At 39.1% G+C, this 20,518-nt stretch overlaps 1 protein-coding gene across 1 annotated transcript in view; it reads right to left on the reverse strand.

Annotated features, from left to right (window-relative positions):
* Positions 1–1,033: 1,033 nt before the first annotated feature.
* Positions 1,034–20,518, reverse strand: part of LOC146569889 (tumor protein p53-inducible protein 11-like) — a 44,963-nt gene continuing 25,478 nt past the window's right edge. The window contains exons 2-7 of the mRNA XM_085282540.1: positions 10,604–10,741; positions 6,179–6,237; positions 5,973–6,021; positions 5,552–5,648; positions 3,973–4,074; positions 1,034–3,470 (exon numbers count right to left, since the gene is read on the reverse strand). Coding sequence (XP_085138666.1) covers positions 3,337–3,470; positions 3,973–4,074; positions 5,552–5,648; positions 5,973–6,021; positions 6,179–6,237; positions 10,604–10,732 — 570 coding nt within the window. The 5' untranslated portion in view covers positions 10,733–10,741 and the 3' untranslated portion in view covers positions 1,034–3,336. The remainder of the gene's footprint in view (positions 3,471–3,972; positions 4,075–5,551; positions 5,649–5,972; positions 6,022–6,178; positions 6,238–10,603; positions 10,742–20,518) is intronic.

Below are 20,518 nucleotides of genomic sequence, written 5' to 3' on the forward strand. Positions count from 1 at the left end.
ACTGCAGTTTCATTCGCAGCGGATGCCAAATGTGGGGCCCAGCATTAGACGAAGCACCGTCTTCTGATTATCATTAATCTTATTACCCTGATAGCGTCAAGACTGTGCGTTTTGCAGACATTTTGCAACTTCTCTTAAACTCTCACGAGAGAAAAAGACTTAAGCCCCAACAGAAAATATCAGTCTAGATATTTTCTCGTTTAGAGAATTGTCTGTATACAAAGACTTTATAAAGTAATGCAGATTATACCAGCACACGTGCTGATGGTTAAACTTGACGAAACATTTCACACAGCTTCTAAATGAGTCATTGTATGTCACCCCCAAGCAGTAAACCAGGGTTCAATAAATTAAATGGGAAAATGTGGGGCGAATGCATACAAAACCGGGGCACATGGGAGCCTTTTGCCTATAAACAACCCTAACTACGCACACGTTTCCATAGCCACACAATCCCTCTTTTCAACCTTTGCACGCTGTGCGTGTGTGTAAAGAGGTAAGAAGAGCCCGGGGAAAAGGTGAGACCTGGAATAGTATGTAGTCGAGCTGGAATTCACCGAATTATATTTGTGCAGATGATCGTGTTGTGACACGCTCGACAGAAAACACCAAACAAAGCGCGGGCTTGCGCAGCTCCTCTTAAGTTTCTTGGTTAAACACGTTAAAACAAACGCGTGGAGCTCGTCTTTTGCTGGGTGATGCGTTTGGCCAAGTTGAACGGGATGTTTTGCTGAAGGGTCTAAAAGGCGGTGTCAGACAAGTGAATGGGATGTGTAGAGACTGCACCCTAGCATTACCTGTGCGCAGAAGTCGCTCCCTATCTGCTGGGCGTTAGGTAGGCAGGTATATTTGAAGTTGATCTGCCATTAGATTTAATAACAGGAAATGTGAGGATACTTTTGTTAAATAACTGCAATAGTCCATTGCTAAGAAAACCCCCCAAACCTTTCCCTTTGTGATTTAAGACATACGGTATATTTACAGCCCTATACATATATTGCAAGGACAGCAAAAAACAAGGTGACTGGATACATTGTCAAGTCTTCAAAATAAACAATGGTGTTCTTTATTTCACACTTTGTAATGCAAAATCAATAGCAATGCATTTTTGAGGTACAATATACCACATAAATACATATAAAACAATGCTACAACTTGAAACAGAGTAAGGATTGCTATTCACAACAGTATAACGCATGATGGGTGAAGGAGGGAATAAATAGCTCAACTTGCCATGTCTTCAAACTCAAAGAACACTGGCTGCTTGTGAATGTTTTGGCTAATTTATGTCAGAGAACCAGAAGATGAAAGAGCCATGTCTTTGCCGTCCTCCTCCTGCCTGCCCATCACTTCAAAAATAACCTGCTTTGTAGAGCTTTGAACATTTTCGTAAGGCTGATGATTTGAGGCCTCGCAGTATTGAGGGAAATGGAATGGCATTTCTCTTACACGCCATAATTATCGTGCTAGCCAGGACAGAGCATTTCAGGTTGAGGAACAGAACGTCACGCGGGAGAGCTACATCTAATTAAACCCTGGCAAAAAGGATAATTACTACTTTTCAGGGGTACAGGAGACCTCACCCGTGTTTCGCGTTCCCTATCTGAACTAAAAGTTCGCCCCAAGTAACGAGCACATCTGCCTTCAGCACTGGACTGCAAACCCACAATCACGGGTCACTCCCTTCTAGGGCAGGACTCAGTGTGGTCTTTTGTAACAATACAGACCACCTTTGAAGACCTACAGTATGCTCCCTTTTTTTAAAATTCGAGCTTACAAATGAGTCGCCTGTATTTGGGAGTGTCTCTATCAGGTTTTAGGTGCTGCTGAGTCAACAAACTGGATTGCTGGCACCGCTTCAAAACCAAGCTGAGTTATGATGTACCTGAGGGCATGCTGAGGATTTGGAAGTAGAAATGTACTCAGCAACGGGTGAAAACTGTCAAATATATGATATATTTGTTTTAAAGCACATACAGTATAACTGTCTTATCAATCAGCTTTTCATTTTTAGGGTTTGTTTTTTTGCCATTTTGGTTCATTCAGCCATTTACTGCTTTGCTGTCTTCTGTTTGTGGCAACTTGCTACAAAGTTTTATGGATTATAGATCTTTCGGTGGATTACATCGCATGCATGATGTCAAAACACAAATGTCACTTAAATAGGTACAAAATAAGACACGCCATAATTAGGTGGAGGATTAGAATTGAAAATCATTTTACCCAATACTGAAAAAGTTCCCTGTTTGGTTCACAAGAACAGCACAGAATAGTAAATAATTTTATTTACATATGTACAGGGAGCAGGATGCAGTGTAGATGACTGTTCTTTTAAGTAGTTTTAAGGCAAGACTAACGATATGGTGTATATAAAAAAAGAAAACTGTGCTACATCACCAAAGTACAGCCAGCTCAGATTTGTTTACCTGCACACTGATGTGGTTGTCTTGTAACACTAGCTTTAAGGTAGTCTGAATGTTACTTGGGATAAAGAGTCCCATCTTGTAGTGCACACACAGCAAAGAGAGAACTACTCTGCTCCTCTTGTATGAGTAACTTCACGTGTTCATCAACATTGCATGTATTAATGTCAGTAGTGAAAATATAGTCCAAAATAGTCCACTCAAGGAATAATAATAAGTCCCTGAAAAGTATTTAGATCTGAATATTATTAATGGCCATAACTGAGAGTAAACACTGAACTTTAACTGTTTTTTTCAGTGTGAAAGCTATCAGTTTAGAACAGATTTCATCGTCACTCATTTGGCTTTTTCCGAATCTTAAACCTTGGATTGTGTATTTTGAGTGTTCACTGGAAAGCCGTCAGAAAGCATGCACAAGCTCAGTTATTAGAGTACATAGTGTGATTTAACGTCAACAGCATCAAAACAACAAACAAATGACAGCACAAACTTTTGGTCCTCGAGTGTGATTCAGAAACGGCGTCGATGCAACTTCTTATCAGACACAAAATACTGAGTCGGGAAATCATGAGCTGTACATGAACAATAGATTCAGGTGTTTAGAACTACTCTGTAATGTTAATTAATATTACAAATCAAAGGAATACAGGATTGGACCTCACAGCCCCAGTGAAAGTAGTTTACTTTCACTATGAGGTTTCTTGTTCTTGTTGCAGAGTCTGGAATATGAGACTGTACCCATCTGTTAAATACTGGGGGTTACAGTAGGCTAGGTCCTGTGGAAGGGGGCAGGGGGCATTGACTGGCAAAGTAATGCTCCGAGCCCCAATCAAATCATAATCCAAACCTTCTGGCCCCGCATTTGTGATCTGTGCTTAACTGTCCCCACCCTGGAAGTTATCACACAGTCAGCTCAGATCTTCTTTGGCTTACGGCCCAGGTGGTAGTAGTAAGCCATGGTGACCAGCAAGAAGAGTACTCGACTGAGGAGAAGCAGCATGGCGGCGTTGGGAAGGATGCCGATCTCCACTAAAGTGATGGACGTCACTGAAACCACAAATAGAAATTTACTTAAATTAGATATTAAATGATAATAAACAACAATAGCCTCTGAAAAAAAGCATGATCAGCACAATTATCAGTAAATTTTTGATAAAGACAGTGCGTATATGCAAACTCCCTGCTTGTTTTTCATAAAGTATTAATTACCTGAGCAGCTATGAAAGAGAGAAACATGAAAATTGACACTTATGCCAACTATGAAAAAACACACACACAAAAACAGCACCATTTATACCCATACACACAATGCTTCATTGTACATAAGAGCTTAAAAGTACTGTTTTAAGATTTAAATAAAAATGTGTCTAAATTTGAAATACAAGGATGTGACACCTCACACTGAACACAAGAGGGCACTACCTGCACATTTTTCTTTCTGCAAACACTCCCACATGGACAAAAGTAGCCATCCTTTTTCTGCATGAGGCAGAAAAGGATGAAACAAAACAAGATGAAGATAACTTGTAATCTGTGTTGGAAAACTCACCTAAAAACTGCACAGCAAAGTAGCAAGCCTCACTGAGTAGAGTCCACTGGATGATGACCTTTTCTGCTGTGTAGAGTCCGTTCCACATGATGAGGGACAGGCCTGGAAAAGAATGCAAAAATAGGGAATTTATAGGTTCAGGGGCATGGGAATGAAAACAGAAAATAAGAGCAAGCTCGGGAAGGAAGACTCCTACATGTCCGAGAGAATTTCCACTAATAAAACTACAAGAATCTTGACACCATGTGCACATGTTGCTAACGGGGCCTGTTGATTCAGCTCTGACTCTCTGTCTGTGATGACGGGCTTGCGTGCAATCATTTCAGTGCCTGCTCTTCTTCCTGTTCATTTTCCTGAATTTCACTCCCACCTGCAGAGAACAGTGAGGCTATGGAAACAAGAAGGGGTAGGCTGAAAGGTGGGAGGGCTGATGGACTGTATCCTCTCCCTGCCTGGTTCCATCTGTGCAGCAGATGAGACCCCATCATCCGCCCCCTTACTGCACCTAGTCTGATAGGCCATCACCCTCTTTTGCTAATCCCCACAGTGTGAATGACATTTATAATGAAGAAGCCAGTTCAAGGTCAAGCTGGTTCATTCATGTGTTCTTGTAGTGGTTTAGCTGGGATTTGTTCAGATTTTACATTTTTGATTTATCAAGATATGCATAAAACATAGTATTAAGTCTTTCCCTTAGTATTCATGTTATTGAATGCCTATATGAAGTTTAGGTGCTAGCATTTTGACTGATTTAGTAAACTAAATTAAAATGACAACCTCACAAATTGTACTTAAACATTAAGCCTTCTCACTCTCTCTGTCTGTCCTTTGCATATTCTCCCATCTCCCATTACAAACCCTGTGATCACCCGACTGACAGCTCTGTCTCAAGTCAAAACCCATTAAAATAATTGCTCGCATCTCAGACACGTTGTATGCTATGCGTGAGGTGGGAGCTGAGCAAAAATGGCACTTTGTCTCGTTGATGAAGTGACATTAAAAAAAACAAACATTTTTAAGTCACTGCAAAAGAGAAAACTGCAAAATATGAATGTAGAGTAATACACTGCCTCCTCTTTTAGTTCCAGGGCACCTCATTCGCACACACAAACTTACTGTTCTGCCACCGTGTACCAACTGGATCCAAATCTTATATATAAAGCTGCAAAAAGGAGGTGACTGTGGCCGTTCTGGAGAACTAGCCTTTTACCTCATAGAGAAACAGAACTTGAATTATAGAGCCACCATTTGCAGCCTGAAGGAAGGATTTTGGAGGAAGAAGAGATCCCTTTATACAGTATCTGAATGCAAGAAGAGAGCTCTTTCTACAGTATCTGAATGAGTGCTTGAAGTGTTTGACTCAAAATGAATACATTAGAAGCTGTAAACACAAGAGGCAGTGCAGTGCAGTGAGGCAGTGTATATTTTTAGCATGTAAATAAATAAATATTAAAGCATCGTGTCTGCATCAGTGCTGCACGGTCAATGCACTTGTTCATGCAAGTATATTCACACTCAGTAGCATAAATACCTTTATGAATGAATTAGCTGCACAGCTTTCATAAAACTTTGGACTTACTGAGCAATGCTCCTCCGTAAAGGCGAACAGAGATGTTAGTAGTGGAGAGCTCCTCCTCAAAAACGACCTCATATAGTTGGTTGGGAAACACCAGAGCCTGTGTAGGGTAAAAAAAGGAAAAAGCACAACATAGCTTTGTCATATCAGCAAAACAGCACTGTGTGCTTCCCAAAGTCTCCCTATTTTTGAGCTAGTATCACAGGGAATGCCCTGGAGGATAATGTGAATGTAGATGGTGAGGTTAACAAAGGCGGAGCTGTTTCCCCAGATGTCCCTCAATGATATCTTGGAACAGAACCTACAGTAACTCAGCGCTGCGTTTGCATAACGTGGTTTTCACACTTCTAAAAAGATACATTTCTTTCTGCCTTACATTTGAAAATGAAAAGACTTTGAAATTTATCAGTGCAAAACATCTTACCATCAGAGCCATAGCTGTGAAACCCACTGCAGAGATGAGTATCCACACCCTAAAAAGAGAGAAATATGAAATGCTACACCCATCCTGTGAAAATTACAGATTGTAGACTTTGCAAGACTAGCAATGATGCACGGATGACCTTACACAGTCTGCTGTGTTAACTGTGACTGTTGTGATGTTGAGTAACTGAGCAGCTGAAATCTCACCTCAGCCCGAAAGGCTCTCGCACTGCAAACTTCATCTCATTTCCGAGCATCTGACTGATCTATCAGCAAACGAGGCAAGACAAAAGAAACAGGAAATGAGTGATGAGAAGGTAAATGCAATCACAATCATGTCATCATAACAAATACATGTTATGATCACCTTCAGCAAAACCCCACATAACCAGGAAGAAAGAGTACTCTGGAGGTGTATTTAAAGTAGTTAATGGAGAGAAGCACACAAAACAGAGTGTTCAAGAGAAAGGAATAGAGCGGCTGAGTGTTAGAGAAGCATCTCTTAATGTTAATTAGAGACTGTAAATGTTCTCGCCTTTTTAATCGCCTCCTTAAGACTCACTGTATGTCATAATATCTTTTAGGGAATTCTAGACGAATAACTGACTACCATGTCAATGCCACAAGAAAAGCATCATCTGCAACAAATGACTGCTGGCAACAGTAGCAGCACATAATAATCAATTTATAATCCTGGAAGCCTGAAATCGTTAGTGGGAAAAATGTCTGACAAACTGAAAACTAAGTGTGACGTGCCATTTCTTAATGACCAAGTGTTCATTCAAGCCGACTACAAGGACAGATAGCAGTAAATATTTCATGAAATGCCATGCAAACTGATCTTATCACACAGCAATATTCAGAAGATATACAATATCTGATAGGATAAGCATCTCTTATTACAGATGAGAGTAGACCCTGGAATCCTAATAAGCAGCAACTATATTTTCAAACTCAAAGGACCCAAGAGTTATTGGAATTTAAAACTAATTCATTAGCATGCTACACACATCTGACAATCAATTAATCACTTAAAAGGGACCCATTATGCTCATGTCCGACTTCATTTATTTTAAATTGCTGTAGTGCTGTTTTAAGAAGGCCTATTTATCTATACGGCAACATCTCTGTTCACCCACCCCTTCTTCTGATGGGGTGTTGTATGTGCTTCTGCTCGTATGTGCCTCACAAGATCATTTTTATCATAAAGAGATCACAAAAATCTTAGAGCATAAAAAACACATCTGAAAGCATTTACAGCAGGCTGAAGCCTCATCTCATGGCTCAGAGGATTACTTGCACATATGCTGACCTTATTATCTGAAGGCCTGACCACATTTAATATTAGCATACACCTTTGGAACAGTAACTATATGAAAAAATATGAAAGGAAGCTAATAGTTCAAATTTAATCAAAGAAAAAAGTGAAAACATGTATTTCTTTCAGGAGTCATTGTAATTCTATACTGCATTGTTCAGACTGTTGGTTAGATTGAAATAAATAATTTGTGCTTTTACAAACCAAGGTAATTGCTTTTCAATGCACTACATTAGTGTTATGTGTTTACAGAATGTGGATTCGTAGTAATTTTTTTCCTGTAAGAATAAACAGGAGAAACAAGCCCAGAAATGTTGTTAACAGATTCAGGGTCAGGCTCATGAGCAGGAAGGAAAACAAACTGTCCCAGATAACCACAGAGAGTGAAAATAAATTAATAAACAAACCAAGTTTTCTGCCTGAACGGACAGGAACCCACAGAGAAATTACAACTGTTGGCTGGCTGTGAAGTTGAATTCCTTCATCTAAAACCCTTCAGGTTCCATCATATCCTTAACATGAATGATTTCCCTTCATCATAAAACATTCTCTTCCCTCAAAGGGTTCCGGTGCTGGAGGCAGATGTAGCATCACACAGAACTAAAAATACACAGAAGCAAAAGAGCTCTAAAGAAGAGAAGATGAATCATTTTCTGGCTACGAGTGTTTACAAGGAACACGGAATAGCTTTCTGTTTGATAAGCCTGTGAAAACTTAATGTGAACGAAACAATGATCGATGTCATATCAAAAAATGGGTTTTCACTGGCTTTTACCTTCTGCCATCTCCCACAAGGTGCATGGTAATAAGTGCAATATCTGGACCATTTTCAAAAGAAAGTGTATTTCAAAGAGTTGATGCATTACATCATACTTATTATGTAATATAACAATATCAGCAAGACCCAATTTCACTGCAGCTGGAGAGAGCTTTTTCCAGGATATCATTAAACATGACTTTTCCTTTTTGCCCTCGGGGCCGAGATGCAACTATAAACGTGTCTGTTGACTTTCTGTGAAATTCACATCATGACGTGAATTTCAAATGTCACCATTTTGAGCACTTCTGTCAAAAAACTATACCTGTTGTGTTTGTTTGAAGAGTTTCCTAAGTTAAATATGTAATTTGCAACCAGACATTTATTTGTAATACACAGTAATTTGGCATATAAAAATAACCTCATCATGGCAATGACTTTAGATGCAGATAAAAAACACACCACGTTTAAACAAAATATATAAGGGTAGTGATTCATGTGTGTGCATTTGCATCAATCTTTGATGTATACACAAACAGAAGGACTGATGGCCCTGAACTTGTTAAGTAGCTTTAGAGAACCCGTGTTCAAAAGCAGCAGAAAGGAAAACAAAGACTTCATGTGCTTGAAGTAAGATGGGGGAAGGGGATTTTTCTTTTTAAGATTCTTAAATTCCCAATGTCTGCTGCAGTCTTTAATTTAGGGGTAGACATGTACATCCCTCATTGCAGTGCAACTGAAGCACCTGTACACGAATCCATCTGTGCCAGCTGTGGTCACATAACCAGGTGAATCACCCTTCCTGTGCCTTTGGTTTTAGGGGCCGTTTTTGACAAGAACACATAAATATTCATGACTGGCATGAGAAATATTCATACTCTGAAAACTGAGCATCAATTGATGGTACCATGGTGGCTTAGGGCAGAATATTGCAGAAGGCAGTTGAGTGGAAAGAGGGAGAAACAGGAAAAGAAATACACAATGTTGTTTGTGCAGAGAGAAGCTATAGTGCAGCTGTTGTGGCCTTGAGTTGTCATCAATCGCTCCTTCAGCTATTTAGTAAACAATGAGCAGCTTTTCAGCCATAGAGGATGAAAAATATTCAGCTAATACCAACTAGAGTAGCAGTGCTCTGAAATATCAGTATCTGTCAGTTGCAACATCCCATTACCACTTAAATACAGGATCACTGAATTAAACAAGCTGTCAGTAATGGTGCAGCCAGGTGAGGCATTATCTTTTTGCACAGTAGCACCTAGATAAAGCATTGCAGTAATGCACTACTGTCTTTCTGTCCCTTAAAGAGGAAGAGTATTCTTATCTCTAAGTAGTAGAAGAAGCAGGAAGGCACAGTGAACAGAGTGCAGGAGCACTTCCTTCCATTGTTTACTTAAACCACCGGGATGGAGTCAACTGTTTCCTCTATATATAAAAAAAAAAACTATGTATGGCAAGGATAAATGGAACAACAAGAGTAAGCACAATGGAGTAGAATAAGTGAACAATTATACTGTCACAGTAACAATTAAATTCTAATTTAGTTCAATGTCGAAGTTAAACAGGGAAACACATTTTTTCAAAACAGCACGTACAGTAGATTCCATTAACCAAACTGTTGTTTTACTGTGGTTTGTATACCCTGTTGTTGGTTCAGCCATTACAGTGAATATGCAACCCCAAGACTCAAGAGAGAGGAGCAACTGCCACATTCGTTTCTGTCTTTATCATACCGTCCTGGAAAGGTTTCTGAGTGGCAGATGTCAGGGTTAGGCTCCGTGCTAAAACATTGAGAGAGAAAACAAACACTCAGGAGAGCTGAGAAAAAGGGGGCTGACATCACATCACGAACTATCAGCCACCACCGTATGCCTGCTCCCTTCTGTTCTGTCCCTTTTTCACACTTGCATGTTAATGAATATTTCAGTGAGGAACAATCTGCTATGCCTATGCTCACTGTAATGAGGTCTGATAATGACAAAAATGTATAATAATAATCTGAAATCTTGAAATCTGAGCTCAGTGAAATGGAATAAATTATTGTCAGTGTGCAACTGTGGAACTTGATATTCAAATATGATACTCTGTCTCCTAACATATATCTGATTGTGTGCTGTTGTGTTTTGGTATGCACCGTCTATACTGATGTGCTAATGCATGGGAGGCAGAAAGAGAATACATATGAGATGCAAGAGGCAGGAAGTCTCTCAAGGGACCAAGCCACATCTCAGTGGAGCTGCCAGAGCTTGTTGGATTACGTGATCTAGATTTACTGATCCATAAAGAGCAAATGCAGACAATGGGACACGAAGAGAGTGATGAGCCAATTAGCAGCCCACTGTGGCTTTTAAAAAGAATCCATAGCTCTTCTCAGGGCTAGTAAACACATTTGTGGTGGAAAGTCATTTTGCTTTTCCAGTAGTTTAACTGGTGATAGTTAACTAATGCACTCATTTCTAACCAAGCTGCTTGTTGCACTAATGCACAAGCCATTTGACTGTACATTAGCGCTTAGATTGAGTCAAACTCGCTGGAATATGTTTATATGATGTAATCTGACCTTTGAGCGGTGCACTTCGCCATCGTCGTCCTCGCCACCGACTCCAAGGATCTTCCGGCTCTTCAGACGGCTTATCAAGTCCGTCTGACTGTGCTTCTTCATTAGAGGAGCAGGAGGTTTAGATGCCATGGTGCACACCTGACACGAAAATAAAAAAGGAGACACATGGATGGTGTCGTTAGAGGAGATAAAATAATATGAATTACTACTTAATAAGTAGGACTGAAAGAGGAATGAAAGAGGATGGATTTAATTTTGTTTTTCCCTAGACCATTTATATAATAAACATCAGTGGAGTTCTCCCGTCATCATTTTACGCCTCTGTCTGAAGACAACATTGCTATCACATGGGGCAGGAATAGGCATCAACCAATCTACAAATAATTCCCTTGAGGATGTGACTTATGCAACACAATTACGTAATCCGGGTGTAACAAATACAGGCAAGCCATAAAACCTTCCTCTTAAGTCAGACTGGAAGCAGGAGCCAGCTGCCCCCTGTATCTGCTGAGAGCCCAACAGACGCAGGTGGCTGCTTAGAGAATCACAGCATCTAATAGTGACACACATATAGACTCACACGCGCGCACACAGGGGCGTAGCACAGAACTCTGGGCCCTGCACATAAGCAGTCTATGTGAACCCCCTTTCTTTCTCCTTGTTTTATTTTTTTTTACATTTTAATTAATTAAGCCAACCACTGTATGCAGTAATCTGTAGGGTTCATTAGGGTAGCCCCCAATGAACTGTTCATATACGGTATATGAACAACCTATGATGCGTCCTTAGAATTCAACCTTAATATCTGGATATACTGTAGTCTTTATCACATCGTCACTGCATGTATGCTTCATCACAGAGTAAAGCATACAGGATTGATACAGGTTAATATATTAACCTGCTTTATAGCCCAATACAGTTTTCAATGTTTTTGGCACTAAAGCAAGTCACAGGCCACAGGTCAAGGCAATCGACCTATAATTAATAAATGTGAAAGTTCAATTAAATCTCCAAAAATATATGTTTATGAAGCTATAACAGTAAAATTACAGCTCTTGGTGGGAGTAGGCAGAATAACAGTATTTTAAAAAGCACTGGATTGAATTAGTTTTATAAATAGGACATAAAATGGAGATTTCGTGTTAGTGTTCCTTTGAGCTCATAAAACAAAAGATGTCATATATGTCGGTCTGATATTCTTGCAGATACTAGATGATTAAGTATTACATAAAATTATGGTATTAAGTTGTGCTGGTCCATTTTGAGAACTATATTGTTACATCTGGCAGTGGCTCAATGTTTAACACGTGCTTTTTTTTTTTTTTTTTTTTAAATGTTAACAGTCTCCTCTCTTTAGTTTCTTTTTGGACACGGTGCGCATTAGCAGTCACCTAGATAGAATAAATTAGCTATGGTGTAAAGGAGAGTCAAGTGGGGGTCAATCTGTAATTTGTAACAGGTGAAAGTGGAATGAAAGCTTTTTTTTTGTCTCAATTTATTCAGGCAGTTTAGTTATTGCTAATTGTGTAGAAATAACAAAACAAAAAAATCAAACACAATCAAACTCTTCATTGCAACTCCACTTCAGCTGAAATTAACCCTTGGTAGTTAAAGTCACCACTTCCCCCACGACGCCCCTGCACACATACATGTGTTAATTATCTTGCAGACGTCACTTACTGTCCACAAGAGTGGATGTAAATGCCAGTGGCAAAAAACAAACAAACATGTAATTCATTTCTTGCCCTTGCTGGCTATGGACTGTGACAGGAGGTTACACTGCAGCAGTCCTATTGATCAGCATTAATGAGAAGTGGCTGCAGACTCGATGGGCAACCAGTAGGCAAATCAAAAGTCATCATCACGGACTCAATAACGTAACCTCCACAGTGATTAAACTGGAAGCAAAGAGATATGCACACATGTACACGATGGAACGGCCCGTCCGAAAATTGATGGCTTCTCTACAGGGCAGCTCTCTGGAGAAGTCCGATGAGAGCAATTACAAAGACAGAATCTTTAACAGAGAGCCTTGTCCACAGGAAAGGAAAACAATTTGTACCAACAGGAGACAGCTCAAAGTATTCAGCTTTCCACCCACTGGGAAGTACGGTATATCATCACAGTTAAGCTGACAAGGCAGAATCTGAGTTATAAAACTACTACAGTTGGTTTTTTCAAGGTCACACTGGCAAGCTAAGCTGCACAGAACCACTTACAACGTACAAACACATTGTTAACACTCACACATGCCAAAGCACTTCAACACACCTCAGCAATAAAATATAGAACAACTGTATGACACAAATCAGGAAGCATACCAACCTTTTAATTTATGAAGCTTTGTAGTTTTGTAAACAACTTGTGTCTTAGACAGACACATAATAGCAATAAATGTATCTAATATATATTTTAGGCAAAGGAGAAAACTTTAATTTACCAGTAGCTGCAGTGTGTGACTAAAGAATCAGTTTTTCCACATTTCTACCATGAGAAATTTTTGTTCCGCTTCCCAAATTGTCATCTTAAAAATAATACTTTTTATTCAGTTTTACTTTCCTTTCCATCATCTCAAAAATGAAATAAAATAAAAAAAGCAACACGGCAAATCACACATGTAATCACTTTAACTTGTCTTGATTCATTACATGCAATTCGTATTCCTTTGTATTTTGTCAATTCATATAATTCTGATATTTAGTTTTGTGTGGCATACCCAGAACAGTTATATGCTAAGGTGTTGGTCTAAGTGCATTCCTGTGTCAGATATGTGTAGTAGGGCATGGCAGCAATCCCTTGTATTGGTATGCACACACAGAATAGGATTGCAAAGGTCAGTAAAGGTTACACAGCATGTTTACAGGCTTCTGTTGTCCATTTTGTCCCCCACACAGTGAGCGAAGTACAAGACTTTCCCCTTTTTCTGTAACAATCAACAGGAGGAGGCGCAAGAAAGAAAGAACGGGGAATGGAAAGTAATCAGTGCAGGTAAATCTATTTTCACAATGGAGAGGGGTAATCTTTCTGATAAAAGGGCCTCCCCAAACCCTGTATACAATGGCTGGAACTTGAAGCAAAAGAAGTATGCAGGCTTTAATTCCAGCCGTTCCACACACCGATAATCACAACACTTCACGAGAACAGAGGAATATTTTTTCCTCAGTTCTCTTTCAAATCTTTCCTTTTTGCCAGTTGTAAAGTCTGATGCAAAAATCCATTAGTGCTTTCACACATTTGCTTTTTATGCTTAAAGGAACTGGTGCCCACTCAGAATAATTGCAGTGAGACATTTGCCTCAGGCTTAATTATATTTTCTGGGGAAATACACAATTAGATTACTTACACCCCCCCTGAAAAAAACAAAACAACTTTTCTACTTTCCAAGTAGCAAAGTTAAACTGTTGGTGTATGATGATGGTCCCAGTGTGCCAAATTACAGTGCAGCTACTGTAACATGATTACTAGATTACTGCACAGCCACAAGTTGTTAAATTATAGTTTAGTTAATATATTGTTCAGGCTATTCTACCCTTATGCCCTATTCTCATTCAGTACAGAAATACGACCACTTCTGTTGTGTACTTCTCACTCACAGAAAAAGTAACCGGGCAAATCATTTGCTCAACTTTCATGTGGACTCGACTGAGCCACAAAGAGAAAGCAGACCTTGCATCATGTCCCTGTAAATGATGGAAAACCTAAGCAATGGCTCTAAAGCCCCTCGACTGTTGATTTGCTCCACTATCGTGACCCTATCAATATCTGTAATAAAGCAGTAAATGAAGCGCATTTCACTGCATACATTAGTAAATCCCACATTTCTCCCACATGCAATAATGTCCCTGCATGTCTCTCCCTTTGGATCTCCCTACAGGCACTCCTTGACTTACAAGTGTAATGCCGATGCAGTTGCTTAGCAACTGCCAATGGACCAATTGCTTCTTCATTATTGAAAGCACCTTTCATGACTGAAGACACCTTTGATGACAACGTCTCTGCCGTCATTCTCCTTGATGTAGGAAGTGACATTTTAGGAATTTTTAAAGAGACTTTGATCCGAATCCCATTAACTGCATTGGAGGCATGATGTCCTGATGAGTGGCTTCTTGTGACAACCAAAAACCTTAAAGTGGAAATACTTGCTCTTTAAATCTCAAAAGTTTAAACAAGACTGAATAAATTAGGTACTTTGTAACAGCTAAAATTAAATATAATATTTAACAGTTCACATGTAATCTCAGTTACTCAGCAGGACACCAAGATAAGAGAAGTATGAAAAGTAAAGACGAAGGAAGGGTCATGTAAAAATAATCAATTATTAAGCAAGCTGGGAAGCACAAATAAAGAAAACAGATACAAGTTTATTATTTTGGCACCTAACAGTGAAACAATGGACCCAAACACAAGAAGAGCTCATGAAACTGTGATATTATATTTTTACAATACTTATAGGCATGTGAATTTAATACACAACAGGTGTGTGTCAGGAGAAAGACCAGATTAGTCTACCAGAAGTCAAGAATGAACCAAATCTCCCATAGTCTGGGACTAGCAATATTAGAAACAAACAAAACCCTCTCAGTTCATTTGCAGGCTTTGTGACAGAACATGTGCCGTAGAAACGAAAAGCTGCTAAACACACGGAGGAAGATATTGTGGAAAAGGTGTGAACTCCGGACAAATCTCTGGTTAGCAACTAAAAAGATGCTCTGTAAAATATAATTGTATCATAGGAACAAAGCAATGTGTGGGTGTGAAGGAGCAACTGTGAACAAATGTGCTACTCAAAATAAGAAAGCAGATCTTACAGCCTGCTCTTCTTCTCTTTTTCCACAAATAACAGAAGATACAGTTGCTCAGTAGCCTCCAAATCCCCTCACCACCACATTTTGAATATCGACAGCACCATATAGTGCCAACAGCAGACAGCACACAAATTAAAGCCTCCACTAAACAGACTCTAGAAACAAGAGTGAGTAGTTTTTCCCCTCAATGAAATGTCCATCTCTTATAACCACCAATAATCATTTACAGATCTTCATAAACATATTACTGCATTGATTTCTCATTGCTCTGATGAAAACTGCTGCTTCCACAAAGGTAAGGACAGTCTTTTTCTCGCCAACTAAGATAAAGCTTCCTAGACCCTTATTGGACTTCAAATCTTCTAAGCCTAGAGTTACATGTCTTTTTTTGAATTTGGAGCCGCAAAGTGGTGACTAAAATCAGAAGCGGGGGTTGTAACAGTGGAACGCAAAGATTTGAAAGTAGGATACTGCTTCAGCCCTAATCGGTGTATGTCAGTCGCATGGTTCACACTTTAGGACGACTGCTATTAGTTACCAGAAGATGAACAACAGATATTCAGAAATTTTTTCCAGACTAAGAATGTCACAGTCACAACTTTATTGTGCTATTTTTCTTTTGTTAGTGAAATATCACGATGACTCCTGAATGAACTGGCAGATAATTTGTCAGAGATATTCAAACCTGGAACGTGTTAATTCTGAGACATTTTTGCAAATGAACTCCAGACCATTTATGGAGAATTAGATCCAGAACAAAGCATAGTTCATTTTAGCGCTGTTCGATATCGGATGACAATATAAAAACATCTATCGTTTCATTTTCTGCTAACGTTTGTTTCGTGGTGTCGCAAAATAAACTGTTTACAGCAATATTTTTTCATCATTTTGATGGTCACTGTAGTGGTTACATTAATTTCTTAAAGTTCTCTCTTTCTCTTATATTTAATATAACCACACTACCAACGGACAAGCGCCTGTTTTTATGCGTTGTGTTAGCAACAAAGACGGTAAAACCACCGCGTGTCCGCTTGTTTATGTTCCACATAAACCTTTCACAATAAAGCTCAAGATCCTGTTGAGACTTTTCAAAATAAAATGAATCACGTGAAAGATTATGCAGAATATTTACCGATGAATAGCAAAAAAGAGCCGTCAGGTGCTAAAAAATAAACCTTAGACTCAAAGGTTAGAACAGGCTTTTCCCCGCAGCACCCTGTGTAATAAATACAAAGAAACGGCGGCCTTTACAACGTGTGTCTAAAAATGTTTCGTTTCATGCATCGGTTAAAACACTTGACTCCAGGTACACGACGCCCAGCTGGAAACATTTCACGCAAGATTCACAGAATTTACAGAAAATGTAAAATTTTGGTGATTTATATCATTATCGGGACGATAGAAGTCTTATATCGGGATATGAGATTTTGGTCATATCGCACAGCCCTAGTTCATTTTACATACTTAGTAACAGGTGGAAATCCTCTGGTTTAGGCTATAGGAGTGACATTAGGAAGCAGAAGACATAACTCCCGCTCACTCACTAGACCTTTTACTATAGCACTGACTATTTTATCAGTTGGTTCTCACATACAGCTCTGTCAAGAAAGAGCCGACACTGAAAATAACGGCACCGACTTTCTCTGGTAGCATCGGCAGGTCAAAGTTGTCATGTAATCGGCACCATTACACCATTACAAAACTTTATACAAATTCAGGTATCAGGTATCCCCTAGTGACTTGTCATTCACTGACATTTGTGCAGACGTTAATGTTTTTGAACTTTAGAGCCTGATCCACAGTCCTAGTTTTATTTATTCTACTTCCTTGCAAAAAAGACTCAAAAGGCCAACTTAAAAGCCACAGGCAACACACAATATGCTTGAATATGGGAATAACTCATATTTTGAGACAGATTCAGAATCCATTTATATTACTTACATAAGAAGAGATAGACTGTGTCAGGAATCAAAGAAAGCCTCTCTCTCCTCACTTGTGTACATCACACAGATGGCCCTGAGGGATTCAAAGCTATTCCACTATCTGACCCTCATTTCTGTCAGAGTATAGTGGCTCCTTTCTTCTTACATTTTTTTTTATATTTTACAGTGAGCATTATAACCTCACAGAGCCTCACTCTTCATCATTGCCCACTCATTGATGAAATAGTTTACATCAAAATGACATCTGGCGCTTTCATGTCTTACTATTAACATGCATTATCACCTCTTAGTGACTAAAAAGACAAATTAAAAATGTGCTGATTTGCTTGTTGAAGGACAAAGTAAGTGGAAAATTATTCTGACAACAATTTGTAACTGCATTACCGCATCATGGTATCTCTGATTATGTGTGACCACATCCAATTTCTGGGGAAGACAAAGGGCAAAAAGGTTTTCCTTCATGCAGACTAGTGCTCCAGTCTCTCGTCTTTAAGTGTTCAGTATTTCCCAAACACTCTCAGATAGTTACTTAATGGTAATGAGATAATTCACTCCAGCAAACTCCCAGAAACATTCACAAGATCTGTGGACAGATCTACTTATGGTTTGACTACGAGTTGGATATTCAAGGTTTATTCCAGGGAGACTAGCTCTACTGGCTTTTGTGTTTTGACATAACCCATAGCTGAACTGCAAACTGCCTTCAGAGTACATTAATCCAGGGTTCAGTAAACGCCTGCAGTTTGGTTCCAACTATTCATACAAAGCAGATAAAAGCCTTACTGTTTTCTGATCTGCTCCCTTTTTAGCTGATCTCTATCAGAGAAGCTATTTAGTCAATTTCTCCCTTGTAAAGATTTATTTTTGGGGAAAAAATAACTAAGGAATATAATACACTTACTTTTAAGTACTGGCTTTCTGTGATATAAAACAAAACAAAAAAGTGGCGAAAAACTCAGTAATTCTGAGTTTTAACTGCTTTAAAAACACTCCATTTAATTTTGTTGATAAATCAACACAATCCTGACACATTCAGAACTAAAATGGATCTAGTTGGATTTACTAATACTATTTACACATTATCAGTACTCTTACCTGTAACCATTTTCTTAGGATGGTAGCTTCCTGTTAGCAGTCACTCAGTTTTATAGCTAGCTCCTTTAGCATTTTTAACTGCTCAATAAAACTATACCTGACTACAATTAATTACAGCACACTAATGTTTCCATCATCAGTGGTAGAGCTAAGTGATTTCAAAAAAATTTGCGATTACAATATTTCTGTTGATATTGAGGAAAAAATTACAGACTCACCGTTTCATTGACGCGTGCAGCCAACAGCATTTATAAGTTCAAAGAAAATAAGGGAATTTTCTATCACCTCCCCATCCAATGAGCTATCATCACTGATGACACTACCAGATAAACTCTTAGGTTTATAAGTGGAGGGACATGGATCCCAACTATATGTCTATAATATCCAGCGGTAAGGGTTGGAAAATAAGGACCAGTTCCAGTTAAGAGCCGCCACCAAATTGCCCAATTCCTTGAATCCGTGCTGACATGTTTTCCTGAAAGTTAAGCACTGCTAAACAATGACGTCAAACTCATGTGAGTGGAGCCACTGCACACCTGACTCTCTCTCTCTCACACACACACACACACACACACACACACACACACACACACACACACACACACACACACACACCTGTCTGCTCTTTTTCCTACAACATGTTCGCACAGTTGAGTTAAACCAGAAATCTTTGAGGGACTACTCCCCAATATCCACCAAACACAAACCGGTAACCAGAATCTATAATCTATAATGACAAAGGTATGAAGAAAAGCTTCAACATCCAAGTACATTAAAACTCAGACTTCTTCAAAGTAATTATTCCCTTTCTTGACCAATGCTGGCTCTGATGTAGATGAAATTGCAAATGAGATTCAGTTGTGTGGCAAAAGGGCAGAGAAAAGAAGATGGGCAAGGAAGCAACAAAACTGATAGCTGGTGATACACAAAGGACAATCGAGAAGGCCAAAAATTCCTGTCTTGAGTCAAAACAGACCACCAACACAGGCCCTGGATACTTTACTCTTTATAGCACAGGCAAGATCTGTACACAGTTGGTCTGAGAACAGAAAAGCTCCTCGGTTACTATCAATGGATTATTGTGCTGACTCAAACAGATGATTACTGTCAGATCATCTGAGGACAGTTACCATGGAATGAACTTGCCCTAATGATTTCTGGGATTTGGACTTTCCCTGTCCAATATTCAGTTATTACATAACCTAGCGGAGGGGGGAGTATATTCTTTTATAGGATGACCTACTCCATCCCAATTACGTAAGGGAAGCTTATTGTCCCAGTCATCATTGTTATTGTAAGATGTTACCACAAAATCTTTTTTTAAACAGTATAAATCTGTTGTAAAACCTGGTCTCACATATTGTGATATATCAAAGAGTGCATCAATAAATTTTGGCTTCCAGTGGTTATGAAACCAAAATATTTGGGACAAAAATAATTATTGTTCAAACTCTCTCTCTGTTTTCAGTTTGAGCTAATATGACCCCCCTGGTCATAAAAAAAAAGTAAAAGTCTTTGATCAAGAAGATCCATCTAAAGGAAATAAAACTAAAGATTGTAACAATGAACCATTAGAAAGTTCATTAAGAGTTCCCTGTAGCTGCCTTTGTCTCTGGAGCATTCAATCTCTCAGTCCATTTTTGGTGGCACGAAACAGTCGGTTGTGATCTTTGTCTCTTATGTGGCTAATGTGCAGGTCTCCTGAAGTAAACAGGTCTGATGGTGCCTGAGGCTCTCTTCGCTCCCATCTGCATCCATGGATATCCCGCAGTGAAGGCAGGGACTGAACTTGGCCTTGATAGGTTGGTTATATTTTAAGAAACACCCCTTAGCCAAAGCCTAATTTTTTTTTTAAACCCCCAAATGTATGTATTTGCATGTCATTCACATGATCTCTAAAGTTAAAGAAAATCCCCTATAAAAATATGTTAATACGTTAATGAATACCTGATTTAAACCAATAACATCTGTTGCTACATTTGCTGTTTGATTCAATTGGTCTTGCTGTTACTCTCCTCACCACTGGCTCATGCCCATGTATACGGCAGATAATGCATGCATATTATTTAATA

Source organism: Mchenga conophoros, linkage group LG7 (assembly GCF_057382185.1).
Source record: "Mchenga conophoros isolate Kocher_MC1m ecotype Shallow Benthic linkage group LG7, M_conophoros_male_GT1.1, whole genome shotgun sequence".
NCBI classification, from domain to species: Eukaryota; Metazoa; Chordata; class Actinopteri; order Cichliformes; family Cichlidae; genus Mchenga; species Mchenga conophoros.